We start from the raw sequence: 24,439 nt of genomic DNA, 5'->3' as shown, positions 1-24,439 counted from the left end.
TACGAGGAGGGTACTGCAACAGTGCTGCTGAAACCACAGGGGATCAAGCCACTCACGGCTAACTGGCCTGCTCATCGTATAGGCCAACACAGACACCCAGAATAATTTAAGATTCGTGCGATGGTCTCTACCTGTCTTGCCTCAAGCACTACCCTCCGCATTCGTCCTCACTGTACCCCAAGCTTTCCGCGCACATTTCCATTCAAAGCACAAACAACAGCTCTTGTAACTCATCAGAATACATACCCAGAAGCCTCAAACGACCCCGGCATGCGAGCATACACCAATCTGCCAGTAGCGCCCTGAGCCACTCCACAAGCAGGAGCAGCAGCAGCAGTGTCGTCATACAGTTCTCCTCCCTGCTCCGCGGTAGACATGTCTGTCTGAGTACCCACGTCGCAACCGCTACCGCTGGGTCTGGCCCAGAATCGAGTGGCCGGTTGTCGGCCACGGAGTTTCTCATTCTCAAGACGGCCGAAATACCATCTGTCACCTGGTGTTGGCGGTGTTGATGTCGTTCCCGGGACGATCGTTCCGGGTATGGGGACTTCATCGTCAGACTCATCGTCCGCATCGTCCGCATCGTGCTGCGCTTCCCCATCAGCATCGCCATCGTGACCGCCGTGAGCAGCTCCGAAATTAGCGTTCCCGCTACCATCAGCGGACTCGTCTTCTGGACCCATCCTGATGTTAACGCCATACATATCCTCCATCTCACGCACCGCATCACTGTCTACAGCATCACTGTCAATCCCGAAATACCAATCGGCATGACTCTCTCGCACTGCAGACTCCGCGACGGGCCCTTCGCGATCCCCACTCATTGACTCGTTACCGCCATAACCATGCCGAACCCTCAAATGCCGCTCAACCCGCTCGACACTGCCATACGTCGTCGCCCCATCCTCCTCCACGCACAAATTACACCGAAACAGCACTACGGGCGAATACAATCCCCTCAGCGTCTGCGGTCTCCGCGGATCATTGCCGAATGTGTTGGTGAAGCTCGGTGTGGGCGTATGCGTAAGCGGACGGTAGGGGCTGCGCTCGTAGAGACCGTGACTGCTGCCGTGCATTTGCACATGAGGCAAAGATGGGCTGCGGAACGGCGTATGATTGTGGTCGTCGTTGCGGCCGTGGTGGCTGAGGTGGCGGTTGAGGAAGTCGTTGAACATGCTTTCTTGCTCATGGATGTTGGGTCTGATGATGGAGCGAGCGAGCACGGACGGGACTACATTGTTGGCTCTAGGAATCGGGCGAGTGAGGAAGGAGGGGTGGAAAGCGTGGATATCAGGCTCGAAGGCGGATCGATCTGGAGGGAGCTCTGGCAGTGATGGGATACTGCTTGCTCGATGGTGAGCGAAGGGCGCTGAGTTGGCGCTGCGGCTGCGTTCCTGGCGAAGGGGCTCGTCATCCAGTGGCGAGCGGTGAAGCCACGGCACAGGCGTGCGTGCCCTTCCACGAACGGGCTTGTCGAAGCTACTGCTTGCTCGGCGCTGACGCGAAGCGGATGCTGGCGACGTTGACACCGGCAAGACTTGCGACTGGCGAGGCTTGTCGAAGAATACCACAGGACGATTACTGCCTGTCGGAACACCATAGTCAACACCCTCAATCGCGCCCACTTCTTGTTCGCCTGCCTCTCGTGGTTCAGCCTTCTCCGGAGCCCCTTCTGGCGATACAGGTCTTGAAGTGGTAGGAAGGTTGCTTCTATCAGTCGCGTAGTGTGGAGACGGAGCTCTCATCCAGCCAGGTTTGCCCTTGGCGATGTTATCAGCTTCAATTGCCGGCATGGCACCTGGCCGTCTGAGACTGATGCTACGCCAATCGATGGTGGTTGGATCTTGGCGATCCATGCCCATGAAGGTGAAGTTCTGAGGCGGACTCGGTGGCTGTGCCTGTGACTCTTCTGTAGCAGTGTCTGCCTTGGTTCTGACCTCAGACGAGAAGCCGCTGTACACTTCAAGTGCAGCCGGATAGTTCTGCTCGTGCACTGAATCAGAGCTCGGCATTGTGGACCACCATTCTGCGGTAGTAGGAGGCTGGAGTGGTCGAGCAGGCGAATTTGGCAGTAGGTAGTCTGAGATATCTGCGGTTGACGGTGAGACCGATATGTCTGGGGCTGCTCGTGGTTCGGGAGTGGTCTGTGAGGTAGGTGGTATAGCGGAATGTGTCTCGCTCTCCGGTTCGGCCATGTCGGCGACCTTCAATAGGGCAAGAAAGACCGGGAGACCCGACAGCTCTCGCGTGGAGGGCGGGCTATTAGCGTACGAGAGGGCTTTGCGACACAGTAAAGAAAATGTTGGTTGTGTAGGCAAAGCACCGTGCTTTTGTACACGAGAATCCTCAGTGCCTTTGCCTGCTCTGCGATCAATTCAGTCAATTCACTTTCACCCTGTTGTGTAGAAACTGTGCGATCCCAAGCAGTTGTTTGCCTTCAACCCGCATTGTGACGGAGGTCAAAGGGAAAGCTCGTCGTTGCTCTTTGGAACATAATGTGACAGCCCTGGCAACATGAGGAAGCAGCGCTAACGTGAAGTGACAGAATAGATTCCATTGTGCTGCCATGGCTGCGCCCTTTGCAAACAGCCGTCTAGACAGTCCTGTAAACAGGATGAACAAAGGTGTTCTGACGTGGTGGCAGCAGTGAGAGGTTTGCCAGTCTGCCAGATATGCTGGAGCACGTCTCGAGCTCCCAGAATCTTCATCTGTCCACGTGACATCATAGGACCGTCAAACGATTACGGTCCAGAAGGCATCTGTGTCTTGAAGTTGCTTCATCATTGCCCTATACCACTGGTCCAGATCCTTCCAGGTCTTCCGCAGTCGCAGGATCGATTCTGCCATCGTTTCTCAAACCAACGATGTCGTTGTCCCTCGTCAACGCCATGAGGCGCACGCTGGGTCGTCTGGGGCATAAGTATCAACCACCCTCACCCTCCATCGACAGTCATCCATCGACAAATCACCTTCACCCACTTCTCTGACACATTATTCCATCAAACCAACTTTACGAATCTTCCACCAGACTTCAAAGCTCAACGAGAACCACTCCCATCATGATGCTCCATCCAGAGCCCAGCCCAAAGCCCTTTCAGCCCGGCAAAGACAAGCCTGTGCCTATGCCAGAGTCGCCCGAGAGGATGGCTGCTGAGATCGGACGCTATCCCACCCCACCTGACGACGACTCCATGGAGCAGCTCAAGCGATATCCCACTCCTCCAGATGACGACTCCATGGACCCGCTTGAGCGCTACCCCACGCCACCTGATGACGATGCGGTCGAATGTGAGTGCCTCCCTCCTGTCCCAAGGCTTCACCTCCTCTCGTGCATCCGACTGACACGAACAACAGCACCAGAGGACGTCGAGCCCCGCAAGCCAAAGGGCGGCTGCGGCAGTGGCGGCTGCACCAAGCCCAAGCCTGACCCGAAAGAGCTCAACAACGAAGATGGCCCGAAGCCCAAGCCATGGCCAGGAACGCCAGGCTTTCCTCCTCCCAATGCCGTGGCCCTTGATGGTACTGACGGCAGGCCTTCACCAAGACCAACGAAGCCTAAGGGCGGCGGCAGCACTCGTCGGTCCGACAACGAAGCTGAGCCTCTCTTGGCAGCAGCAGCTCAACAGGTAGCCGGCCCCAAGAAGCCCCAACCATACCCCATCACGCCTCCGTACCCTCCAAACGTGCTGCAAATGGACTCTTCATTGACTTCTGCCAAGGTCGGGGAGCTCAACCTAGACGATGATCCAGAAAAGCCCGTAAAGCCGAAGCCAGTTCGTCCGCCTGGAGCCCCTGGCCGGTACCAGCTGGACCTAGACGACGGTCCAGACAAGCCCGTTCGACCCAAACCAACCTTCCCTGATGGAGCACCGGGCAGAGATGCCGTGCAGCTGGGACCCGACAAACCAGTCCGCCCCAAACCCACATTCCCCGACGGTGCCCCGGCCAGAGATGTTGTGCAGCTGGGACCCGAGAAGCCCGTTCGACCCAAACCCACCTTCCCCGACGGCGCTCCTGGCAGAGATGCAGCTGCTGTGATGCTGGAGGAGAGCGGCGATCCGATTCGGGATCCTTTCCCTCGGGGTCCTCACGGTCCTCAGCCGGATGGGCCGAAGATGGTTGAAGTTGATGCCTGAGCGCTCTGAGGGCAGGCTGAACAGGCGCTGGACGAAGTATCTCTGGTCACCAGAAGGCCTCGCCTAGGCCGAGTGGCGTATTATTATCGCTGTATCGTTAGCATAGCATACCATAGCGAGGCATGTCCATGACAGCCATGCTTCATAGCTTCGAAACCATATCACTAAGCCATATCCATATGCCTTTCTTCATCCCGTCGTGACCGTAATAGCATCCCATCACTTCACGCCCTGCCTCTCCAACTCCCCATCCCTGCTCACAACCCCCTCCTCAAACCTCAACAAAAACACCGTCCTCCCCGGCCACGCATCCGTCCCATTATTATGCGCGCTGACCTTCGCATCGAACCCAGCCCCATCACACACCCCCTCAATCACGCCCGCGATCCACGCCGCCACACTCAACTGACTCAGCTCCTTCGGCACAGAGATATACGCGTTCGTCATCGGCGTGTTGTCGATGATCATGTACTCGTTCTTATTCGTCGTGCTCTGCTCGAGACTATCCGCGGGCCGGGAGAAGAGGAGGGGGTAGAGTTTCGTCGTCAGCAAATTCAGCAGCGACAAAATCCGCAGTGGTCGGACTGGAAAGTTGGCGTCTTTGGAGGAGTAGTTCGAGGAGGTCGAGGTGGAGGAGGACGAGGTGCCGCTGCCGCTGCCCATGGGTGTGGAGCGGTAGAGGAGAAGGTCGAGGCATTTTGAGCCTAGGAGGTAGCCTTGGGAGTTGAGGCGGGCTTCGAAGTCGGAGACGGAGGTGACGCGCTTTTGATGGTATGCTATTGATTCGCTGATGAGGAAGGCGAAGGCGGAGCGGGAGAGTTCGGTGCGGGAGGAGCGGTTCGGGTGGCGGTCGTAGATTGTCTTGCGTGAGGCGGGCGTGCGGAATGTGGAGGCGCTGGTGGATGAGGAGAGCGGGCGTGTGGGGAGATTGGATGTGTTGGCGGAGGGTGAGGGCGAGTTGAGGGAGGAGATCGACTGAGTTGGGGCGCGTTGCGAGTAGTACGATGGCGGGACTACTGGCGGAGCGGCCATGGCGTGCGCTGTGTATGTGAGCACGAGCCTACCTCCTTGTGCAATATGGCAAGTCCTCGATGTCGGCTCGAAATGACAGGCTGCGTGTTGGAGAGGCGTGGGGAAGTCCAGGCAAAATACATGAGGCAACCAGGCGACTACCCAATAGCACTCATTCTACAGGCTCCTCAGATTCTGAGGTACAGCGATCTCGAGTTGATTGTCTGCCAATTCGACGTCTACATGCCGAAGTAACTCTGGAAGCCTGTAGGTTCCACAAGTATTGGCGCTGAGCAATGTCTTGACGCTTGTCAGGCTTTTCCTGCCGCACAGTATATAATTGCAAGAAGTCACATTCAGGACCATCTCATCCGACAAGCCACCCTATTCCAGGGCCACGCGTATATCAAGAGCGAAGTTTGTGATGCTGATATATGTGTATTGTTGACGTATGATCGATGTATACACCGAAGTCTCCGCAAGACACCCCAACTACCGCTTCCAAATACTCTTCAACCTCTCCCCAGCTCTATGCGCAGTCCCGCCCATTCCATACCCCTCCTTATCAGATCTAACAGCATCAGTCTCCTTCGCCGGCTGCGCCTCTCTAGTGCGCCTCATCGGCTGATCCCGACCGGTCTCGCCGCCCCAAGTCACCGTCGGTGCCCTGCTTGGACCATCACCTGACGGCTCCTTGACTGCAGACTTGACCTGTCTGACGCTTCCACCGTCGCTCTCATCTGAGTCGTCGCCCCCGCCGTGTAAAGCAGCTAGGCGTCGCCGTCTTTCAGCTGCTGTTTCACCCTGATCGTCATCATCGTTTCGTTCGCCGGACTCGTTCGATGTTATCGTTGACAGCCGCTCGCGACGAGCATCAGCTGCAGTTCTCGCGCCTGGTCCACGAGGACCATGGCGGGCAATCGCAGAGCGCACATCGTGGTGCGGGATCTGGCGTTCCGGTACAGCCGCAGGAGTCTTGCCGGGAGCAGGCGTCTCGACGTCACCGTTGCTGGAGGTCTCGTCTTCCGACTCCTCTTCAATCGTGCTCTTTGTTGTATTCCGCTTCGCCTGTGGACGCGTCGGCATCGAGAAGTAATCACCGCCTTCTCCTGGCCCTCTGCCAGCCCGGCTTGCAGGCGTCCTGGCAACGCCCAGAGCGTCACCAGCTGCCTGTTCTGCTTTTGCACTTTGCCGAAGCTGTTCCTTGACATGCTCAGGTGCGTCGCTCTTCTCGACCTCCCTGATTTTATTCTTGGGATCAAGCTCTTGCATCTGTTTCAGGAAGTCGCGCGTAGACAGTCGACGACCGCTACCGAGCGCTATCGAGGATGCACCAGTTGCGGAAGCTCGCCTTTGCCCAGTCCATCCGTATTCCTGGCGCCGGGAGATCGTGAGGCGGAGACCGTCGTCGTCATCCACGTTCAGGCCGGGCCTCTTGCTCTGCTTGGGCTGTGGCTCTTGCTCCGCTTCATCACTCTCTTTTTCTGCGGAGTCGGTGTCGACTTTATCGGCAATAGCAGGCGCTGTGGGTGCCTCTCCATCCGGAGGCGCCATTTCCTCTTTCTTTCCTACGCCGAGGTATGTTCCCATGCGGTGCATACCTGAGCGAAGTTGATCTTGACCGTAAGTACGCTTGCGGCCACCCTCAGCTTCTGGGAGAGTATACTCTTTGATGACTTCGCCATCCTCGTCCTCAACGATAATGGTATTACCGAACTGGTAAGCGTGGGCCGCACCGCGCTTTCGCTGTTGTTTCTCGATGTCTTTGCGTACTGCTTCCTCGTTCTTCTCGTTGGCTGCGCCGCCACCTCCGAAGCCTTTCCATTTACCCAGTCGCTGTGCCCATGTACGGTACTGATCACCGTCTCCAGTAGCTTGAGGGGAGGTAGCTTCCTCAGCCAAATGCTCGCCTTCAGTCTCTTTGGAATGTGCTTCACCACGATGCCTGGTGAAGTCGCCACTTCGATCTTGTTTCAGCTTTCTTCTTGCTGACTCAACAATCGCTGCCTTCTCCTCGGGAGTCTTGCCTGTTGCGTCCGTAGCGGAGATGACGTTGCCCTCCTCATCTTCCACGACAAGCTCGTTGCCCTCGTCGTACGCTTCCACCTCCACTGGCCGGCTACTGCTCGACCGCGACCGGGACTGATTACGATCACGTGGACCGCCTCGCTCGGGCGAAGTTTCCGCAGAGCGAAGTGGCGTATCGGGGGATGAGTTGGATTTATCGAAAAGGGTGTCGGAACCACTGAAGCCTGTGTCCGTATGCTGAAGCAAAGCAGGATCAGACCTTTTGGCGGGCGCAATAGCACTTGCGGAAACAGGACCGCCCAGTCTGGAGTCATTTGCGTTCTTTCTCTTCCTGCGGCGCGGCTTGGTATGGGCGGGTGCGGGCTTCATGTCAGCTTTCTCATCATACTCCTCTTCCTTCTGCCGCCGGAGCTGCAGTTTCGGGATCTGCATCTGGCCTTTCTCCTCGTCGATGCTGAAACTAGACGCTCGAGATAAGGATCGACCTTGCGAAGAGATCCGAGGAAGCCGGTTCATCCAAGATGGGCCATCCTCGGTGTCCTTAGTATACGACATGGTTATAGTCATGGTGTTGATTCGTTTGCCAAGTGTGAACACGGCGATCGAAGATCCGTGGACCGCAATCGATGATATGACCAAGAAAGTTACGATGGGCCAGACCAGATAGATCAGATCGTAGTCTTTGCTCCCCGGAGGAGGTAGATCATCCAACGGATCGGTCGATTCCGTTTCAAGCTCCGCTCGAGCCAAGATGGCAACGAAGATGGCACCCACACCAATGGGTCCGAAGTGTCCAGCAAACAACGCTTCTCGCCACGTTTTGATGTCCGGTATAAAAGGTTTACAAGCCAACATTATTGGAATACGCCTGAAGAAGATGACGAAAATAGCAATGACCACCAGTCTCCAGGGCTCAAGTCCATGCTCTGGAGAGTTGTACTGTGCCCACGGGATGATCGTGCCGAGGTAGACGAAATATGTCAAATTGAGCAACAAGTCGATAACGTTGGACACATGGGATTCTTCGGTCTTTTCAGAGAACCAGCCGTCGTTCGAGAAGCCTACTCCTGCACAGAACCCAATAAGCAGATCGTCCATACCGAGCAGACTGCCAGATCCGGCACAGAAAAGAGCCAAGACGAAGTAGAACACCAGGAAACTTTCGCGGTCGACGATACCTTTCTCCTCGCAGTAACGAATGGCACGACGACCAGCATAGCCAACAATAACGCCGTAGATGGCGCCAAATATACATTCATAAAGAATGGTGTAGCAGATCCAATGGAACGCCACCTTATCAGCGTGGGGTCTGTATCGGATGAGATAGATCGACAAGTAGATGAACGGGAAAGCCATGCCATCGTTGCATCCGGATTCCGCGGAGAGTAGATCTCTTAAATGCTTCGGGATACGCTTGGCGAACTTACCCTTGCCGACCACGGACGAGGCCAGCACAGGATCGGTAGCGGTAATACACGCAGCCACGGCCAAAGACTCCAACCACGACAGTGGCACGACCATCCACCAGATGAACAGACTGCATATGAGCCAGCCAAAAGTCATAACGGGCAGCAGCAGAAACACTACCGACCGCCAATGCCGTTCCATGTACGCCTTGGGCAACTCGACACCCACCGCAAAACACTGCACAACCAGAACGATTCGAGAGAACTCCAGCGTGATCTGGTCGGTATTACCCCAGTCCAGCGGATTGATCAGATTGGCAGCGTGCGGGCCAAAGATGACGCCGCATATTGTCGCGACCGTGGCTTCACCGATGTATAGCTTTTCCTTGATAAAGAGGGACACCAACATGAAAATGCTAGTGAAGCCGCCGAGGATGATGTAGACCAGATGCGGCTTGTTAATCGACAAATGTTCCCACGCCATTTCGAAGACTAAGCGCAGCGGCCGTTATAAGTCGAGACTTATGTACAGAAGGCAATGTCTGAAGATCGGGAGTCGTGTTAACCCCAGTCGCCGCCTTCTCTTTCGTGAATATCTTGATACTGAACGCTATGCATTCAGGTTGGAGGTTTGTCGCTATTGGAGGACTCGATAGAGGCAATCGGAGGTACGAGGGTCAACATGCACGCATTGTTGACGAGAAGAAGGCCGTTACTACCCTGCCGTAAAGTCCGAGACTGTGCCGCCACCGTGAAGACGTGAAGGTACTCGAGCCGCCGGGTCGGTGCCGATGTATCGAACTAGAATGATATCGTCGACAACAAGAGGACGTCAACGTAGAGATGCCGTAGATGATATCGGATCGTCTGCGAAGCAATTATAATAGCAGCTGGTGCCGGTCAAACAGTCAGTAGATCAGCCCAGAGTGTTTGATCTACGCCCGCAGTTGTTTGATCGTGACCCGCGAGAGGTGCAGGCCGATTCAAAAAGTTTCGCGGTACAAGATGTCCGCCAAGGCCGCAACTCTCGTCCGTGCAGCAAAGTCAACTTCGACAGGTTGGTGAAGCTTAACGGGGCTGTACCGTACTTCTCAACTTTGGTATGTCACCTCCACGACTGCTGATGACGACAGTAGTGGTGATGAAGGAAGAGAGAGATATCATGCTCCGATGACAGGTGGAAGGACTCGAAGCCTCCACTCGAGCACTTGACTTTCGCCGAGTTCTTTCCTTCCATTCCTCACTCGCATCTGCTTGCGTCAACATTTTCTGGAGCGATAACGCGAGGTAGTCAGTAGTAAGCGAAAATGACTTATCATCAAAGTATCCGGGTATCTGACAGGTTGAAATCATCCCCACCTGGCGGCGGCAGCGCCGCAGCAGAGGACATGGTTAGGGGAGGAGGAGTCCAGACTTGGGTTGGGAAAGGTGCGCCGACATCCGGGGGGCGATGGAGGGGCAAGATTGGACGGCTCTTCAGATGTTGAACTTCACATTTGTCTTGGTTCTGTAGACTTATCTGCCGGCATTGCGATGTCGAGTAGTGCATCGCATGCAACCGCGTCCTGGACTGTGTGATAGACTCTTCTTCCCACACCAGACCGCGCAGACGTTGTGCGATCCCAGCATCTCCGGATCCCTCTAACTTTCTGCCAGCAGCGCCCAGACGAGGAAGCCACGGCTAAGACTCTGGGCAAAAGCTGGGCATCCAATACGCCCGAGGAGTCCTCCTGGTCCATTACAGTGATAGGTCAACGGCTGTTCCTCTTCGTGTTTTCCTGCAGCATGTGGCCACTGTAGGAAGTCGTCCTCTGCTATGGCGTTCATTTCAGTCGGCTGAATCAGCTGCTATCTGCCTTGCTGCACTTGATATCCATGATGCTGTGATCGAATGATGCTACGGGACTGTTCGTGTACTTTGCTCCGGGCTGTGCAGACATGCCGGAAACCATCTTTCCCACCTGCACCAAGCGAGTTCCACTGTAAGACAATCTCCGCCCAGGTCGGCCCCGAGCGCTTCATCCATGGCCGCCTTTCCCGTTGCCTCTGTACGACATCATGATATGATATCTCCTGAGTCTCGGATCTGGACGAGCCAAGCAATGCATAAGCACGAGAAAGAAGTCAAGACACGGTTCAAGTCGTGGCAAAGGGAAGCCAATATCATGCTCCACGGCTTGATCAAACGACCTCCTTCTGGATAGATTCGAGTCACAGACAGTGTTGAGAGTAGAAGTCTCTCGTTCTTTGTACAGACATGTTGTCGCCGTCTCGGCCTCTGTCTCCAGGCTCGCGCTTGCTTCAATACTGCGACCTTTCAACTCGGAATGATCGTGTCTCCAAGCCGGAGCTGCGACGAACGACTGCCGCGAAGAGAGTGCGAGAAAGAATCCTCCCCGTCCTCTGTTTGCTTTTCCCACCCCGTCGCGTAGATAATCCAGCAATTCCACATAAATCCGATGACCCGAAGAAACTTTTGACCGCTCTCAGCAACACGAAGATTACAAAACCGCCCTTCAATAGAAATATCCCATCATAAACTGTGTCATCTCCAGCATCACTTCGTCAATTGGGGCATATTACTTCTTCGCATGCATATGTCCTTTCATCTCGCCCACTAGAGCTATGTATAAGCAACCAGTCGCTTGTGTTCAGCCGGCTGGGTGGGAATTTTGGTTGGTAGTGTCGTCAGTCTTGTATCGAGACAGTGGACGTTCGAGCACGATCCCGCATGTGTGCCGCTTGCGTCTCGAGCGACTGACCCATGAGTTTGGTCACTGTGCATCTGTTAGCTGTCGCTCGAGGGGGTGGGGGTGAGTCGACTTACCTGGCCAGACTGCCGCACGTTCCAGTAGCTGAGCAGTCAAAGTGAGAATCCGTGGGCTGTAGCCGCCCTCGCGTACAGTCGTGACCTCGGCGTGCACCTTTTGCTCGGTCCGACGAACGAAATCGTCAATCTTGCCCAGCAATTGGCGATCCTCGTCCTCCAGCAGGAGAACAGCAGGAACCTGACCTAGGTCGACATCGTCTTGGCCCAGGACTCCGACGTACTTGCCAACTCGCTCTTGCACAGTTGTCAGCCATTCCGACAGGACTTGCGCGCAATCGAAAGCGCATAAGGCGGACTGCGCAGTTAATTCCTCAGACTTGCTCTCTTCGAAAATGAGCCCGAGTTTGTCTGACATGAGCAAGGAATCTGATGCGTAGAATGCTGCTCGGCGAAGTTGTCGTTCCCTTCGAGTGGATTGGTGCATGTCAACCTCTCCTCCGTTTGTTGAAGAGATCTTGGTATCTGGGCTGTTGTGCTCTTGACTTGTCGACGACTTTCGCCTTTGTTTGACTGTTGCGGTATCAGAGCCCGCGATTTCCGGGCTACGAGCCACTTCCTCGGCCATCGAGTTGTAGTCACGCTGCCAGAAGGCCTCTTTCGATCGGCCAAGATTGATGTACAATCGCACATATGCCAAATCCAGCAGCGGTACACTATCGGCTGACAGAGGACCAGCGCCAAAGGGATTCGGTCGCTCTAGGCTATGCGTCGGATTGCTGGCCCAAGCTGCCTCCCACGCTCGTAGCGCAGGCTCGATGTGTGCATGCATCTGCTCCGTATCTCGCTCGGTCCATTGTCTGCCAAGATGTCGCTGCCTGGTCTCCCAAATGTAGTTGTGCAGCGCATTTATCAGGATGAGGCATCCGAATGTGCTTGGCCTGAGGTCTTGCTCGGGCGCTTGAGAACCCTGCGCACCACTCATACTCTTCCGGCGATGCCTCTGAGATGACATCAAGAGGTGACTAAGTGCCGCGGCAAAGGTGATCGATCTGGAGCTGGGATGATTGGCTCCTCCCAGAGCTTGCCAAGCTTGCGACGATTCGGCTGACCAGAGCTCTTCGTCGCATGGTAGCTCCAGTCGGATTTCAGAGTTGGTCAGAGCCGGTGCGTGGTTGTAAGCCATGACTAACATGCTAGACAGAATAAACACAGCATAAAGAGTCCTTTTGCGCTCTTCGGTCGCCTTCCACTCGATCCAATCCATTTCTTCGCTTTCGTTAAGCATCGAAGTCCACGAATTCATGTCGGGATGATGGCCGACGGGCCCTGAGCTACCCTTGCGCATGCCATGCAGCTCTGAAGATGGGCGAGCAAGGTGTGCGTCGCGTGCGAGACTGACCAACGACGAACAATGGTTGCTCGCTACTTCCGCGGCAGTCTTATCACCGCAATTGTGACCATAGATGACATGTAGTAGCATCGCCTGCACCAGCCACAACGGCGTCTCCTCAGATTCGGATGTATGTCGGGGCGCAAACTGAGTCCGGTGCATGTCAGCCTTTCGCCGCATCTCAAGGTAGCTGAATATGAAGCGATGTGCGCATTGGAACAATTCCCTCGAAGCATCCATTTCCCGCTCGTATACCGCACCAATGGCGGCTATCGACAATACCAAACAGCTGCCGCCGCCAGTCATGTTGCCTGGGCCGAAGTTCGGCTGACTGATGTTGAAGCGATTTGGCAAGCCATATTCCGAGGACTCGAAGTTAAGGGAAGGTATATGCAAGAATGGAAGATGTGGATGGAAGAACTTGACATAAGCAGCCACGTATCGCTGAAGATCGTGTGTCGTTGGAAAAGTTGAGGCGCTGAACCCTTTGACCTTTGATGGCGACTCGGGAGAAAGTGGTGAGCTGATGAGCGGCTGCGAGTATTTGCGCTGATTGAACGGGTTGCTCTGTGAGAGCCCAGCAACCAGGGTGTTGCGGACACTGTCGGTCACAAGCTCGCCAGACGTGGTCGTCACCGAGCTTTGTCGTAACGAACTGTCCATGGATGCAGTCGAAGCGCTGGAGGTTCCGCCTTGGCGGCCGACAGGCAACTGAAAAGCATTGTTGTACACTATTCCTGGAGGCAAATTCGACATGTCAATACTGGCCATATCTGGAGGCGTTGGCAAGTTCATGTCAAAGACTCCGTGGTTTTGCGCAAGCATTGATTTTGGCGAAAGCATTCCATTGTGTCCCATCATCATGTCGTTCAAGTTATTAGTGAAATCCATGCTCACTGGACTGCTCATGGTGTTGATGTGATTTGGCATGACCTGTGCCCATGCATGTGGATTCGTCATACCTTGATGCTGTGTGGATGCCGGATGCACATCGCCAACCATGTCTTGCAGGTTTGAAGGACTATTCGTGCTCATCGCAGAGGGCGACGAGTCGTCAATCGCATTTTCGTTGCCCTGATTGTTGAAGGTCATCTGGTTCTCGAAGCCTCGAGCTATCCAATCAAAAGTATGGTCCTCAGCGTTCATGCCGTTGGCCATTCCGTTTGCATAGAACATCTGCTGGAAACTCAATGACTGATCCATATCCATGTCGCTCATGTGCAGCGCATGAGGGTTGATGGTGCTTCCCGAGTTGTGCGGGAATCCAAGTGGAAAATCGTTGCCAAATCCGCCATAGGGAGGTGCAGTGCGCAATCCGCTCGACAGATCCATTGGGAGTCCTGTTTCGAGCTTTGGAAGGCCTGGCGTATGATGGGTCGACATGCCACGATATGAATAGTTTGCCGCTGAGGGCATGCCTGAGATACTGTGGTGATGGTTGTGGCTCGAAGCAAAGTGCCGATTCATGGCAGGCCCGGCGTTGGCCAGCATGCCAATTGTGGCAGCATCAACGTGGCTCAGGGTATTTGCTCTTGGTCGCATCCCGGGGTTGGCAGAAGCCATGGAGTTCTTCCTGACTTTGCTGGGACCACCACCTGCAACGCTTTCTCGGCGACCCTGGCGCGGTCTGGCTGATGGGGTCGTCGTAGAATGGAGTTTCTGCTGGTGCCTGAGGAGCAGGTCTCGCCGAGCAAAGCACCGGGTACATTCTGAGCACGCGAAGGGCTTCTCTTTCGTGTGTGACCGCTCGTGTCTTTTGAGGTGCTCGAGGCGAGCAAAAGAGCGCATACATGTTGTACAAACGTGTGGTCGTGGCTTATCGGTCTTCGGCGCTGGAAAATTCGGAACAGGAGGAATGGCAGAAGAGGCAGAGGAGTTAGACCGTCGCGACTTGGGAACTGAAGAATGTCAGTGAGCAACCATGGCTGCCGCACGTGCACGAGCATACCTTTCTCTGTCCCGGCTGGAGGCGCCTCAAACATACCATGAGCGGCCACATCTTCCACGGCCGTTTCTGAGACCCCAGCAAGTACATCGACATTGTTCTCGTCTTGCATGGCTTTGTCAGGTCTACTACGACTGCTTCTGGTGGCTGCTTCTGTTCAGCTATAGCATTCGACCAACACAGGTCGTCGAACTGCTATGTCGCCACTGAAAGCCACAGAAGCCAGCGAGCAGATGACAGATCCTAGAAGGAAGATGCGACCTTGTGCACGTGTTGCTGACGTCGGTTATGCGCGCAGTGGATTGTTCGCTTCAAAGAACGATCGTACCAGTGGGGCAACGCGAAGAAATGCTCGAGTCCAGGCAAGCAGATGTAGCCCGAGGTGATGTATAATGTATAATTTCCGCAGATTCGCAGTCCACAGGATGTTTGGAATGCAATAGATCGCTGAACGCTTGCTCGGAGACGTCCCTCGACTGAATGTCAACTTTTCCGAATGAGAGACTGGAAGATAGAGCCAGAGACAGAACACAATCGTATGAGAGCGCTGCTGATGGTCCGAGGCAGTACAAGGATGGCTTTGGGGTAACTAGAGATGGTGAACAGCCGGAGATGCACCTAGCCGTGCTGTGAATGCATTCGCTGGGAATCGAATCGATGTTACTAGATTGAGCTCACGTTCGCTGTCGGTGAAGTCTATGGCACAGGTTGATATTGCGATGTTGACAGCATGAGAGAAGGCGGCAACCGGAGTCAGATTGCACAGACTTGGGTCTCTACCGGTGCGAGACTCTGGTGCCGACCTTGCATCGATGATGGACCTGGCCGAGAGCTGCATCAGACTTTGCTTGCCAGACCCAGGCGCTGTGCAGCGGTGGTTGGCGCTTCTCGTCAATTGGTTCGTGCTGTAGCTCTGGGGACCGGGGTGTCGTTCTGGGGTATTCAAGACCCTTGAGTTCGGCCCTAGGAAGCCAAATTGTGCGGCGTCTTACGGGGCGCTGGAGGTCTTCTTCGCGGCGCTGGTCGCTCTTGCCAGGATAGGCAGCTCTAAAGCCAGCTTTCCAATCAAAACTCCAGTACCGAAGATCCGTTCAAGCCACCCATCCGTCAATCCACCACACTCTTTCTTCGTTGCCTTCAGCAGCAAATTCCACGATTTGCGGCCACGCTTCGCCTACAGATGATCGGCAATGGAAGGCCACAAGGAGCAGAGACTACGAACTAGCACGAGACTCGGCATCGCATCGAATATTGATTGCCATGTCAGTGACTCGTTCCTTCACAATTTTGATCGAGCCTCGGGTACCGGAGGTCACTTGTGCGCGAACGGTTTCAGGTGCTCTACCAGCGGCGGTTGTCCGCTATCGGGCTTCTCTACATTTGTGCAGGACCCGTCGTGACGTCGAATCCACCATACTGACCATGGTATCGCTCACCATGTCACAGTCCTCTCCCTCGTCTAGGCTGCGGTCTACCGAGTACGCAGTAGACAAAAGAGAGCACCTAAAAGAGCATGGTAAGACAATACTCCAGACACACTATATGTTAGCCTAACCCCGTGACGACCACCCAGCACCTCTGCATTCGCCTAGCAGGCTGTGGATATTGACGGCTGTCAGAGTCCCGGGGCTGATACCTTGCGGACGAATTTCTGAATACCATTGTTCCAAGCAGTTGAAGTCGAAAGATGCCAGTGTCGCTGGTGTGATGCGATGGCCCCGACACCAGACAACAAACAGATTTTGCGCATTTCCAACGAACCTCTCGAGTATATATGGGTGCTGCCAGCCTCTGCAGAGAAGTAGCCCGAAAGTACCATGACAGGCGCAATCCCTGTGACACGAGGTGGTCCAAGCTCGTAGCGCCGCCAGTTCTCTCGCGGCTGTGAGCTAGGCTGTGCTGGGTATGGATCTGTGGGCAAAGCTATACCTTGACACTGCAGAATACTCCGTCTCTGCACGGCATTATTGATACCCAGCCCAGAGTTGTCTGCGACAGTATGTGTCTATGTGAGCTAACAGCTGCACGACATCTGGACTTGCTTCAGGTGAACTGTAGCTAAGTATCGGTCACCGCAACCAGATCGCCGATAACATTCTTGCCGTGAACGTGGCGTTTTGCCCGAGCAAGAGGGAGCCATAATCGCCCACCCGCACATGTGCGTCAGCTGGCCAGCGTCTGTGGCCCGAAGGATTACTCTCGCACCTGCAGAGGTACATCAGCGACTGCCCGCGGAAGCGTCGCAAAAACTGCTTTGGGGCTACTACATGCTAGGTACAACTTCTGCAATGCAAGTTTACACGGCATACACGGTAATTTACGGGCACTTTGATGAATGTGCAAGGACGGTGTGTGTATTTTCCATAACATCTGGCGCATACACTGTCTTCGGCCTGATACACAGTGCTTATTGCAACAACGTAGGTACTGCTCTGATTGACTTGTCGTTGGAAGCATAAGGGACCAAAATCTGGGGAAGATGTTCACAACGCCGATCGTCCGCCACAAATCTATTCTACGAGGCATGGAGCTGCAGTGCTAAGCAGACGCTACCAGTGCCGAACCATATGCTCGCAAGTGACTGTTCCGCCCTGGCAGGTCCACAAACGATAGCCACAATGGTCAGCCAGTCAAAACACCACCGTGTGCGTTGCATTCGTCACCGCAGACGGGCCTCAAGCGTGGTCTGACTCGATCCTGCAATACTGCAAGAAAACGTGCCCGGCAACGCGGCTCGCTGCCAACCAAGGTCCTTCTGAGTTCTTCCTCTCGTCACGCGCTCGCGTTCGCGTTCGCACTCTACTCACCTGGCGTAAGAAAGCAGAGACCACTATTGCTTAGAACACCCTCTTGCAGCACGGTGTACATTTGGCCTCATGTTTCACTTTGCGACAGCGCAGAGAACTGTGGGCAGAATCCCCAGACAGACTTCCAGACAAGATCTGGGCGTCAAGTCTCGCCTCTTGCAGACTGGGGTCACCTGTGGCATGAAAGGTATGAATCCAAGACGGCAAGAACACTGCAGTTCTTACCGGATGGGCATGATCAGCTCTCCAATCGCAAGCATTGCGACCATGCAAAATCCATTCAATCCACGTGCATTAACAGAACACATGATCATGTACATGCTTGTTGCGCAGAACCGTGACCTGGGTACAACCCAACTGTGCAAGTTCGAAACCTACTGCAGACTGCGAGGCAGTACTCAGTCAACGCTGGCTCGATCATGCATGTCGTCAAGCTCCTTTCCGGCGGGCGGTTTGGGCTGCATCTACAATGATGCATTGAGGAATGCTGCTTATGCACGTCGCCGGCCTGCCGATGGTCTGGTGATCCTCGTCGTGGCGCTTCTTAGGCTTGTGCAACGAGGACGAAGTGCGGCAAATGCGTCCATATCTTGAACATGCTGATCGATGCAAGATCAGCATAATAATGAACTGATCGCCTTGCAGAAGCACTGGCATAACTCGATAGGCCAAACCCTGTAAGCCAGCCTCGAGATCTGCTGCTGATCAGTCGCCGATCTCTCGAAAAGTATGGCTACTGCCTCAAAATCTCAAATACTCGGATATCCGTCGCAGAAAGATCGTTCACCTGCGATCAAAGGTAGGTGCCCAGAGAATCACAACGGGTGGTCACTACCTAGTTTACAGCCACCGTACCTAGCACTACTACTTCGTACTCAACACCTCGGGGTTCCTCTCATCCATGAATACAAGCAACGCCGGCTGCCACAGATACGAAATCACGAACCTCGTCCTCGTGAACGGGAAATTCTGCCCCACCATCCTACCGCGGGGCAATTCTTCTATCGATATCGCTTAATTGGCAATTCTCCAACGGCTCAATGGACGAAGAACAAATGCTAGGAGTTCCGCCGGAACACGATGGCGATACTTGAGTATCGGTATCTGGGATTGGCAAGCTATGTTCGCCACATTTTATACCACCGGTACTTGCTAGGCTGTCCGTTCGATCCGTGCCGATGCATAACTGTGTGTGCAAGACCGAGAGATTTCCGCTTCAGCAACCCACGGGTGGGCGCCAGGTTTGCGGTTTGCTTGAGGTCATGTATGTTCAGGGCGATGATTGAGAGAGGTCATCTGCTTGACGGCCAGAGTACTCGACGCAGGTAAGCTGCACAGACACTCCGTGCGAGATGATTGAGAGTACTTTCAAACCAGTCCGTGTCGATACGTAAGACCGGTTGACAGCAAGGGTTTGACCCAAGATTTCGTCCATGCACAGGAATATTAACGTGCCAATACAATGCTGCAAGCATAGGTCGAGTGCACCGGCTGACAGGGCGAGAACTGAGCCGCTTTTGGCATCACGTCGCGACTACCCTGATTCGACATCTCTGGCACATTCACTCATCGGATTCAGGCAGACGCATGCTATCCCGACCCTGCTCATGATATGAATGCAAGATCATTGCATCGCTCACAGCCTCGGTAGGTGGTCTCTAGTATACATTGAGAAGCTCATACGGGACTCTACATATCTCCCTTTCCTTCCTCTTGAGCCGGGCACCGACCAGATGCGCACCTGTATCCTGGGCCCAGTTCCCAAATTCAAGCAATAGTGGTCTTACAGATACGGAAACACCTTTCCCAGTCCTCCATGCGGTCTCCGTTCCCGATACTTCCATCGTTTCGGATCCGCGTTTTCTTCGCTTTCAGTACGCCGTACTCTTCGATGAAGCACTCGAAGGGCTGCGATTTGTAATGCTTCTGTACCAAACTCAGGGCCGATCGCCTGTCCCGGTCTTGGTCGGCGGCATCCGTGTTTACGTCGCCGGAGCCTGCTCTAGATCTGGAGGTGGAGAGCTGCTCAGTCAGGAGCTCCTCGAGATTACCCCAAAGTATGAACAGCTTTTCCCGCAGTTGAGCCAGCGCATTGGGCGACTTGCGGAGGTTGCACGCTGAGGCTCTCAGGAGATGCTCGGCTCCATCGCCTGTAACGATCAGGCGAATAACCTTGTCATCACTCGCGTTCGTGGGGCTTGTGTTTGGATCGGTGATAGTAAGGGCGAAGCGCCATTCCCACTTGCTTCTTCTTTTCTTGTTGGAAGGGATGCCCTCTTCGTTGTCGACGGCCATTGCGTCACTATCGTTGCCGCCATCGCTATTGGCGTCTTCACTGCTAGACTCGTCATGGTCATGGGGGGTATTGTCTGCTTTTTCGTTCTCTTCGTCATCGTCGCTATCGATACCTGCTTCAGCGTATTCGCTCTTTCTCTTCGCTCTGACGGCAAAGTCCTCGAGGTTATTGGGGTAGAAGTCAATGACCTTCACTTTGGATTTGTACCGTTGGTTGACAAAAGGGGCGATCCAGATGTTGCCGGCCATGGTCTTCTGCTGTCGCGTGGAAGGTTCAAGGATAGAGGAGATTGAGATGAGGGATTGCGTCGACGTCACTGTACGGACGTGTGCATTGGCCGCGAGGGACGACACTGCCTTCTCGGCTAGTCCTGCTGAACGCTCGTTCGCGTCGTCGAGGCCATTCTTGGCCGCCGACGCTGCTTTCTTCTTTTGCTTCTGCTTATTTCTCTTATTCCGCTTTGCAGCCTTGGCATCACGAGGCGCTTCCTCGAGCTGTGGTGATATGGCTCGGCCATTGGCCTGGTCTAATTTGGAATGAGATGGCAGCTTTTTCGGGTCGGCGTCCCGGACGAAGCGCAGTCCAGACCTTTTGCAGTGGTCTTCGTATGCTTTCTTTCTCTTGAGGAGGTCGCGTAAGGGCTCGTTGGTCTCGGCTTCGTATGGTTTGTGGGCTGAGACGAGTACTTTGTCGGGGTATAGCTTGTCCTGGTGAACGATGCCTTCGAGTTTAGCTTGCTGGTCGACTTTCACATGCACATTTCGGAATTGGATCAGGGAGCCGTGCGTCACGCTTGCAACGGCGTAGCTGCGGTGTGGCTCCCATAAAGTGATGTTGAACGTTCGTCGACCCCATGGACCTGGCCAGGCTTTGTGGCTGCTAGCAATATATCCGAACTGATCGCCAGGGTCGTGTGCATTCTCATCGGACTCAGGCTTGCAATCGAACAGGCTAGGATTCTCATCTGTGTAATCGGTCACGGATAGCTCCATCCGCATGTCTGTAGTATAGATACGTCGAACTTCGGCGAGAATGTCAACATAGTAGTCCCTGTCGACAGGGATAGTGAGGCTGCTGATCGAGCGCTCTTTACCCCTGACCATACTCGGTGTGCCGCCATTGGCTGCCATGATGTTGTTGGTCTCGAGCGAGGTTTGCCCTTGTAGCCCTTTCCACGAGGAAGAGTCCTCTAATTCAAGGATGGCCTTGGCGTACTTGATCTCCTCAACATTGGGTATTGGTGCTTTGACGCCGTCACGATCACTTCGGTGAATGACAACGTCGGAGAAATCATCAGCGGTGCTATTTCGCAGTGAATCGTAATCAAGGACGGACCAAGTGCTGCTGTAGTTGGACAAGGCAACCTTGCCCATGCGTGGATTATACAAGGTGCCAGCACTGTGGAATATGATCACGTCGCCCTGATTTGTGACCTGTGGCGCATGAGATTCTTTCTTCACGAATAATTGAAATGCCATGCCGATCCCGTCAACCCAGTACGGGTCATGCAGGGTAAGTTTCATTGTGTAGTCCGAGCCTCGCGATTTGGTAATGGGTAGGAAGTCAACACAAACTCCAATCATATAGCAGAAGTGTTTGTCTCCTGGTGCTGCCAGTGGGTGGTCCCATGCTGACTTGAGGTCGGTGAAGCCTCTCGGCGGAATCGGTATTCCTGGGTAAGCCATTGCGAATTATGTAGCGTATGGTAATGGCTCGCCTCGGCCTTGCCTCGAGGCGTTCACATTGCAGGACCGGGTGTCCTAAGCCAGGCAATCGGGCAGGCGAGGTGATGAGGAGACTGGCAGGCGTCACATGTCCTTCCCGTCGACTCCACTGCGTTCAGTCGGGCAATCATCACAACGCGTAGCACGAGGCGACGAGCCAACTTGGACGCGCTCGAGTTTGAACTCCTCTACGTGTTCACGTGATCTCTCCCTGACTCATCTGCGGCTCCAAGCGGCTTGGCATTTGAATTGGACCTCTCTGCCTTCTTGAGATTGCGCTTGCCTTATTCCTTTTCTCTCGATTGTGCACGCAAACATTTGGACCATTGCTTTTCCCACATATTCCTGGTCGAGAGGACTCTGTGCCGGTCTGATTGAAGTCCTCAGTCCCACTACCATCGTTGATCCCTGGTCACAGAAGGTAAGGCGTCAGAGTCCCCACCTTGACACCTCCGTACTGATTCATGCAGGAACAACTCGCTCAGTCAACGCCATCATGGCCGAACGATATATCCCAGAGCATCGACGAACGAACAACAAAGCCAAGAACTCGTTCAAGCCCGATGAGCTCCGCCGTCGCCGCGAAGAGCAACAGGTTGAGATTCGTCGTCAAAAGAGAGAAGAGAACCTGTCAAAGCGGCGGGGTATCACACGTGCCGATGGCGAAGTTGGCGTAGGTGCTGTCAGCGATGGTGATAGCGATGATGATGGTGGAGCAGTCGAGAGCGAGGTACGTGTCATCCCTGGGACCAAGTCTACACCAACTAACACACTGCAGCTGTCCACCGATCTCCCTGAAATGGTCAAAGGTGTCTTCTCCGACCAAATCGAGTCTCAGATTGCCGCCACCACCAGATTCCGCAAACTGCTATCCAAGGAACGCAATCCTCCCATCGAGAAGGTCATCGAGACCGGCGTCGTCAGTCGCTTCGTCGAATTCCTCCGTTCTCCTCACACACTCGTTCAGTTCGAGGCTGCGTGGGCCCTCACTAACATTGCCTCCGGTTCGGCTGCGCAAACTCAGGTCGTCATTGAGGCTGGCGCTGTGCCCATATTCGTTGAGTTGCTGAGCAGCCATGAGCCTGACGTCCGTGAACAGGCGGTGTGGGCTCTTGGTAACATCGCCGGCGACTCTCCTGCCTGCCGAGACTACGTTCTCAGCCAAGGTGCTTTGAAGCCGCTGTTGAATCTGATTGGAGACGGTCGCAAGCTCAGCATGCTCAGAAATGCTACATGGACCCTCAGCAACTTCTGCCGGGGTAAGACACCGCAGCCAGATTGGAACCAGATTCACCCAGCTCTGCCCGTCCTCGCAAAGTTGGTGTACATGCTCGACGACGAGGTCCTCATTGATGCCTGCTGGGCCATCTCATACCTGTCGGACGGATCGAATGACAAAATTCAGGCCGTCATCGAAGCTGGCATTCCTCGCAGACTCGTCGAATTGCTCATGCACGCCTCCACATCTGTCCAGACACCAGCTCTTCGCTCAGTGGGCAACATTGTCACTGGTGACGACGTTCAAACCCAGGTTATCATCAACTGCGGTGCTCTTCCTGCTCTACTTTCTCTCCTTGGTAGTTCCAAGGATGGGATCCGCAAGGAAGCTTGCTGGACCATCTCAAACATCACTGCTGGCAACTCAACACAAATTCAGTGCGTCATTGATGCGAACATCATTGCCCCACTGATCAACCTGCTCTCCAATGGCGACTTCAAGACCCGCAAGGAAGCTTGCTGGGCAATCTCAAATGCTACCTCAGGCGGCCTCCAAAAGCCCGAGCAGATCCGATATCTTGTCCAGAACGGTTGCATCCGACCGCTGTGCGATCTGTTGGCCTGCCCCGACAATAAGATCATCCAAGTCGCCCTCGACGGTCTCGAGAACATCCTTAAAGTTGGTGAGATGGACAAGGAGGCATCAGCTGCCAACACTGCCGACGCTCAGGTCAACCGCTATGCTCTGTTCATCGAAGAAGCCAACGGCATGGAGAAGATTCACGATTGCCAGAACAATGCAAATGAGGAGATCTATATGAAAGCATACAACATTATCGAACGCTACTTCTCGGATGAGGAGGATGCTGGCGCCGACATCGAAGAACTCGCGCCTCAGGTTAATGAACAAGGCTACACACTGAACCAACAAACTCCAGCTGGTCAATTCAACTTCAACACTAACGGTGGCGACTCAATGGATATGTGAGCGGCCATTGTCCTGCTCAGAAACGCTTACCAGGATCGAAATATCAGACTTTCGCTCAGTCCGCCAGTTCAACGCCCAAGAATACTCAGCATCTCAAGTGAGCATCTATGTTGTGATGATGCTCCTGGACGCCCTCATCGTGTCGCTTCGCACAGGACCTGCCTTTGCCAAAGAATCAGAGGTGCACCATTCACTCGCCAGAACTTTGAGTCAAAGTCCGATCATGCATACTCTATACCGCCACTATTTCAGGACCGATACCATTTAACACGAGCCCGATGCGCCCTCGCGTTATGCACCTGAGTTCAACCACACTCCCGAACAGCGCTTACACATCCCAAGAGCTCCTGTCAAACTCGATCAATTGCCGACGAGGAACTGCCCAGCCTCCGGCACTCCCTTCACCCAATACCCTTCCGCATTACCAGCACGACCACCCACGACCTGCCCGACTTCAGCACTACCCCAACGACCCATCAGATGCCCAATCTTGTACGACACAGTGACTGCCCCAGGACCAGAAGTTTTTGCATACGCGCCGCGCCGCCACACCTTTCGCCTCAGCTTTCCCATTCTGACTGCATATTTTCACGCGCGTTCGGACTGCATGGGCTTCTTCAGGAGTATTTTCGAAACGATGAAGTTCTAGACGGGGATGGAGGATTGGGTTCAGCCAGTACGGTATCTGCGCGCTGCAAGAGAGAGATGAGATGTTGCTGG

At 54.4% G+C, this 24,439-nt stretch overlaps 7 protein-coding genes across 7 annotated transcripts; 2 read left to right on the top strand and 5 right to left on the bottom strand.

Moving 5' to 3' along the window:
* Positions 1-233: 233 nt before the first annotated feature.
* On the bottom strand, positions 234-2,195 carry AB675_1644 (uncharacterized protein; the record flags this gene model as incomplete). Its single annotated transcript, XM_018141548.1, has 1 exon — positions 234-2,195. One exon carries the CDS (start codon positions 2,193-2,195, stop codon positions 234-236), a length of 1,962 nt encoding a protein of 653 aa, XP_017995982.1.
* Positions 2,196-3,059: 864 nt separating this feature from the next.
* AB675_1643 (uncharacterized protein) lies at positions 3,060-4,136 on the top strand (the record flags this gene model as incomplete). The annotated part of the gene is made up of 2 exons (XM_018141547.1): positions 3,060-3,288; positions 3,355-4,136. The coding sequence occupies 2 exons, from the start codon at positions 3,060-3,062 to the stop codon at positions 4,134-4,136; spliced, it is 1,011 nt and encodes a 336-aa protein (XP_017995968.1).
* Positions 4,137-4,355: 219 nt separating this feature from the next.
* AB675_1642 (Transport protein particle subunit trs31) lies at positions 4,356-5,168 on the bottom strand (the record flags this gene model as incomplete). Its single annotated transcript, XM_018141546.1, has 1 exon — positions 4,356-5,168. One exon carries the CDS (start codon positions 5,166-5,168, stop codon positions 4,356-4,358), a length of 813 nt encoding a protein of 270 aa, XP_017996063.1.
* Positions 5,169-5,639: 471 nt separating this feature from the next.
* Positions 5,640-9,065, bottom strand: AB675_1641 (putative Na(+)/H(+) antiporter C3A11.09; the record flags this gene model as incomplete). The annotated part of the gene is made up of 1 exon (XM_018141545.1): positions 5,640-9,065. One exon carries the CDS (start codon positions 9,063-9,065, stop codon positions 5,640-5,642), a length of 3,426 nt encoding a protein of 1,141 aa, XP_017996053.1.
* Positions 9,066-11,269: 2,204 nt separating this feature from the next.
* On the bottom strand, positions 11,270-14,798 carry AB675_1640 (Respiration factor 2; the record flags this gene model as incomplete). Its single annotated transcript, XM_018141544.1, has 3 exons — positions 11,270-11,358; positions 11,409-14,639; positions 14,690-14,798. The coding sequence occupies 3 exons, from the start codon at positions 14,796-14,798 to the stop codon at positions 11,270-11,272; spliced, it is 3,429 nt and encodes a 1,142-aa protein (XP_017996038.1).
* A 4,462-nt stretch (positions 14,799-19,260) lies between these two features.
* Positions 19,261-21,474, bottom strand: AB675_1639 (Protection of telomeres protein 1; the record flags this gene model as incomplete). Its single annotated transcript, XM_018141542.1, has 1 exon — positions 19,261-21,474. The coding sequence occupies one exon, from the start codon at positions 21,472-21,474 to the stop codon at positions 19,261-19,263; it is 2,214 nt and encodes a 737-aa protein (XP_017996043.1).
* A 535-nt stretch (positions 21,475-22,009) lies between these two features.
* AB675_1638 (Importin subunit alpha-1) lies at positions 22,010-23,719 on the top strand (the record flags this gene model as incomplete). Its single annotated transcript, XM_018141541.1, has 2 exons — positions 22,010-22,243; positions 22,292-23,719. 2 exons carry the CDS (start codon positions 22,010-22,012, stop codon positions 23,717-23,719), a joined length of 1,662 nt encoding a protein of 553 aa, XP_017996057.1.
* Positions 23,720-24,439: the final 720 nt, after the last annotated feature.

Source organism: Cyphellophora attinorum (genome assembly GCF_001299255.1).
Source record: "Cyphellophora attinorum strain CBS 131958 chromosome Unknown Contig34, whole genome shotgun sequence".
Taxonomy (NCBI): Eukaryota; Fungi; Ascomycota; class Eurotiomycetes; order Chaetothyriales; family Cyphellophoraceae; genus Cyphellophora; species Cyphellophora attinorum.
The sequence above is the reverse complement of the archived record's forward strand: the minus strand, read 5'-3'. Positions and strand labels throughout refer to the sequence as shown.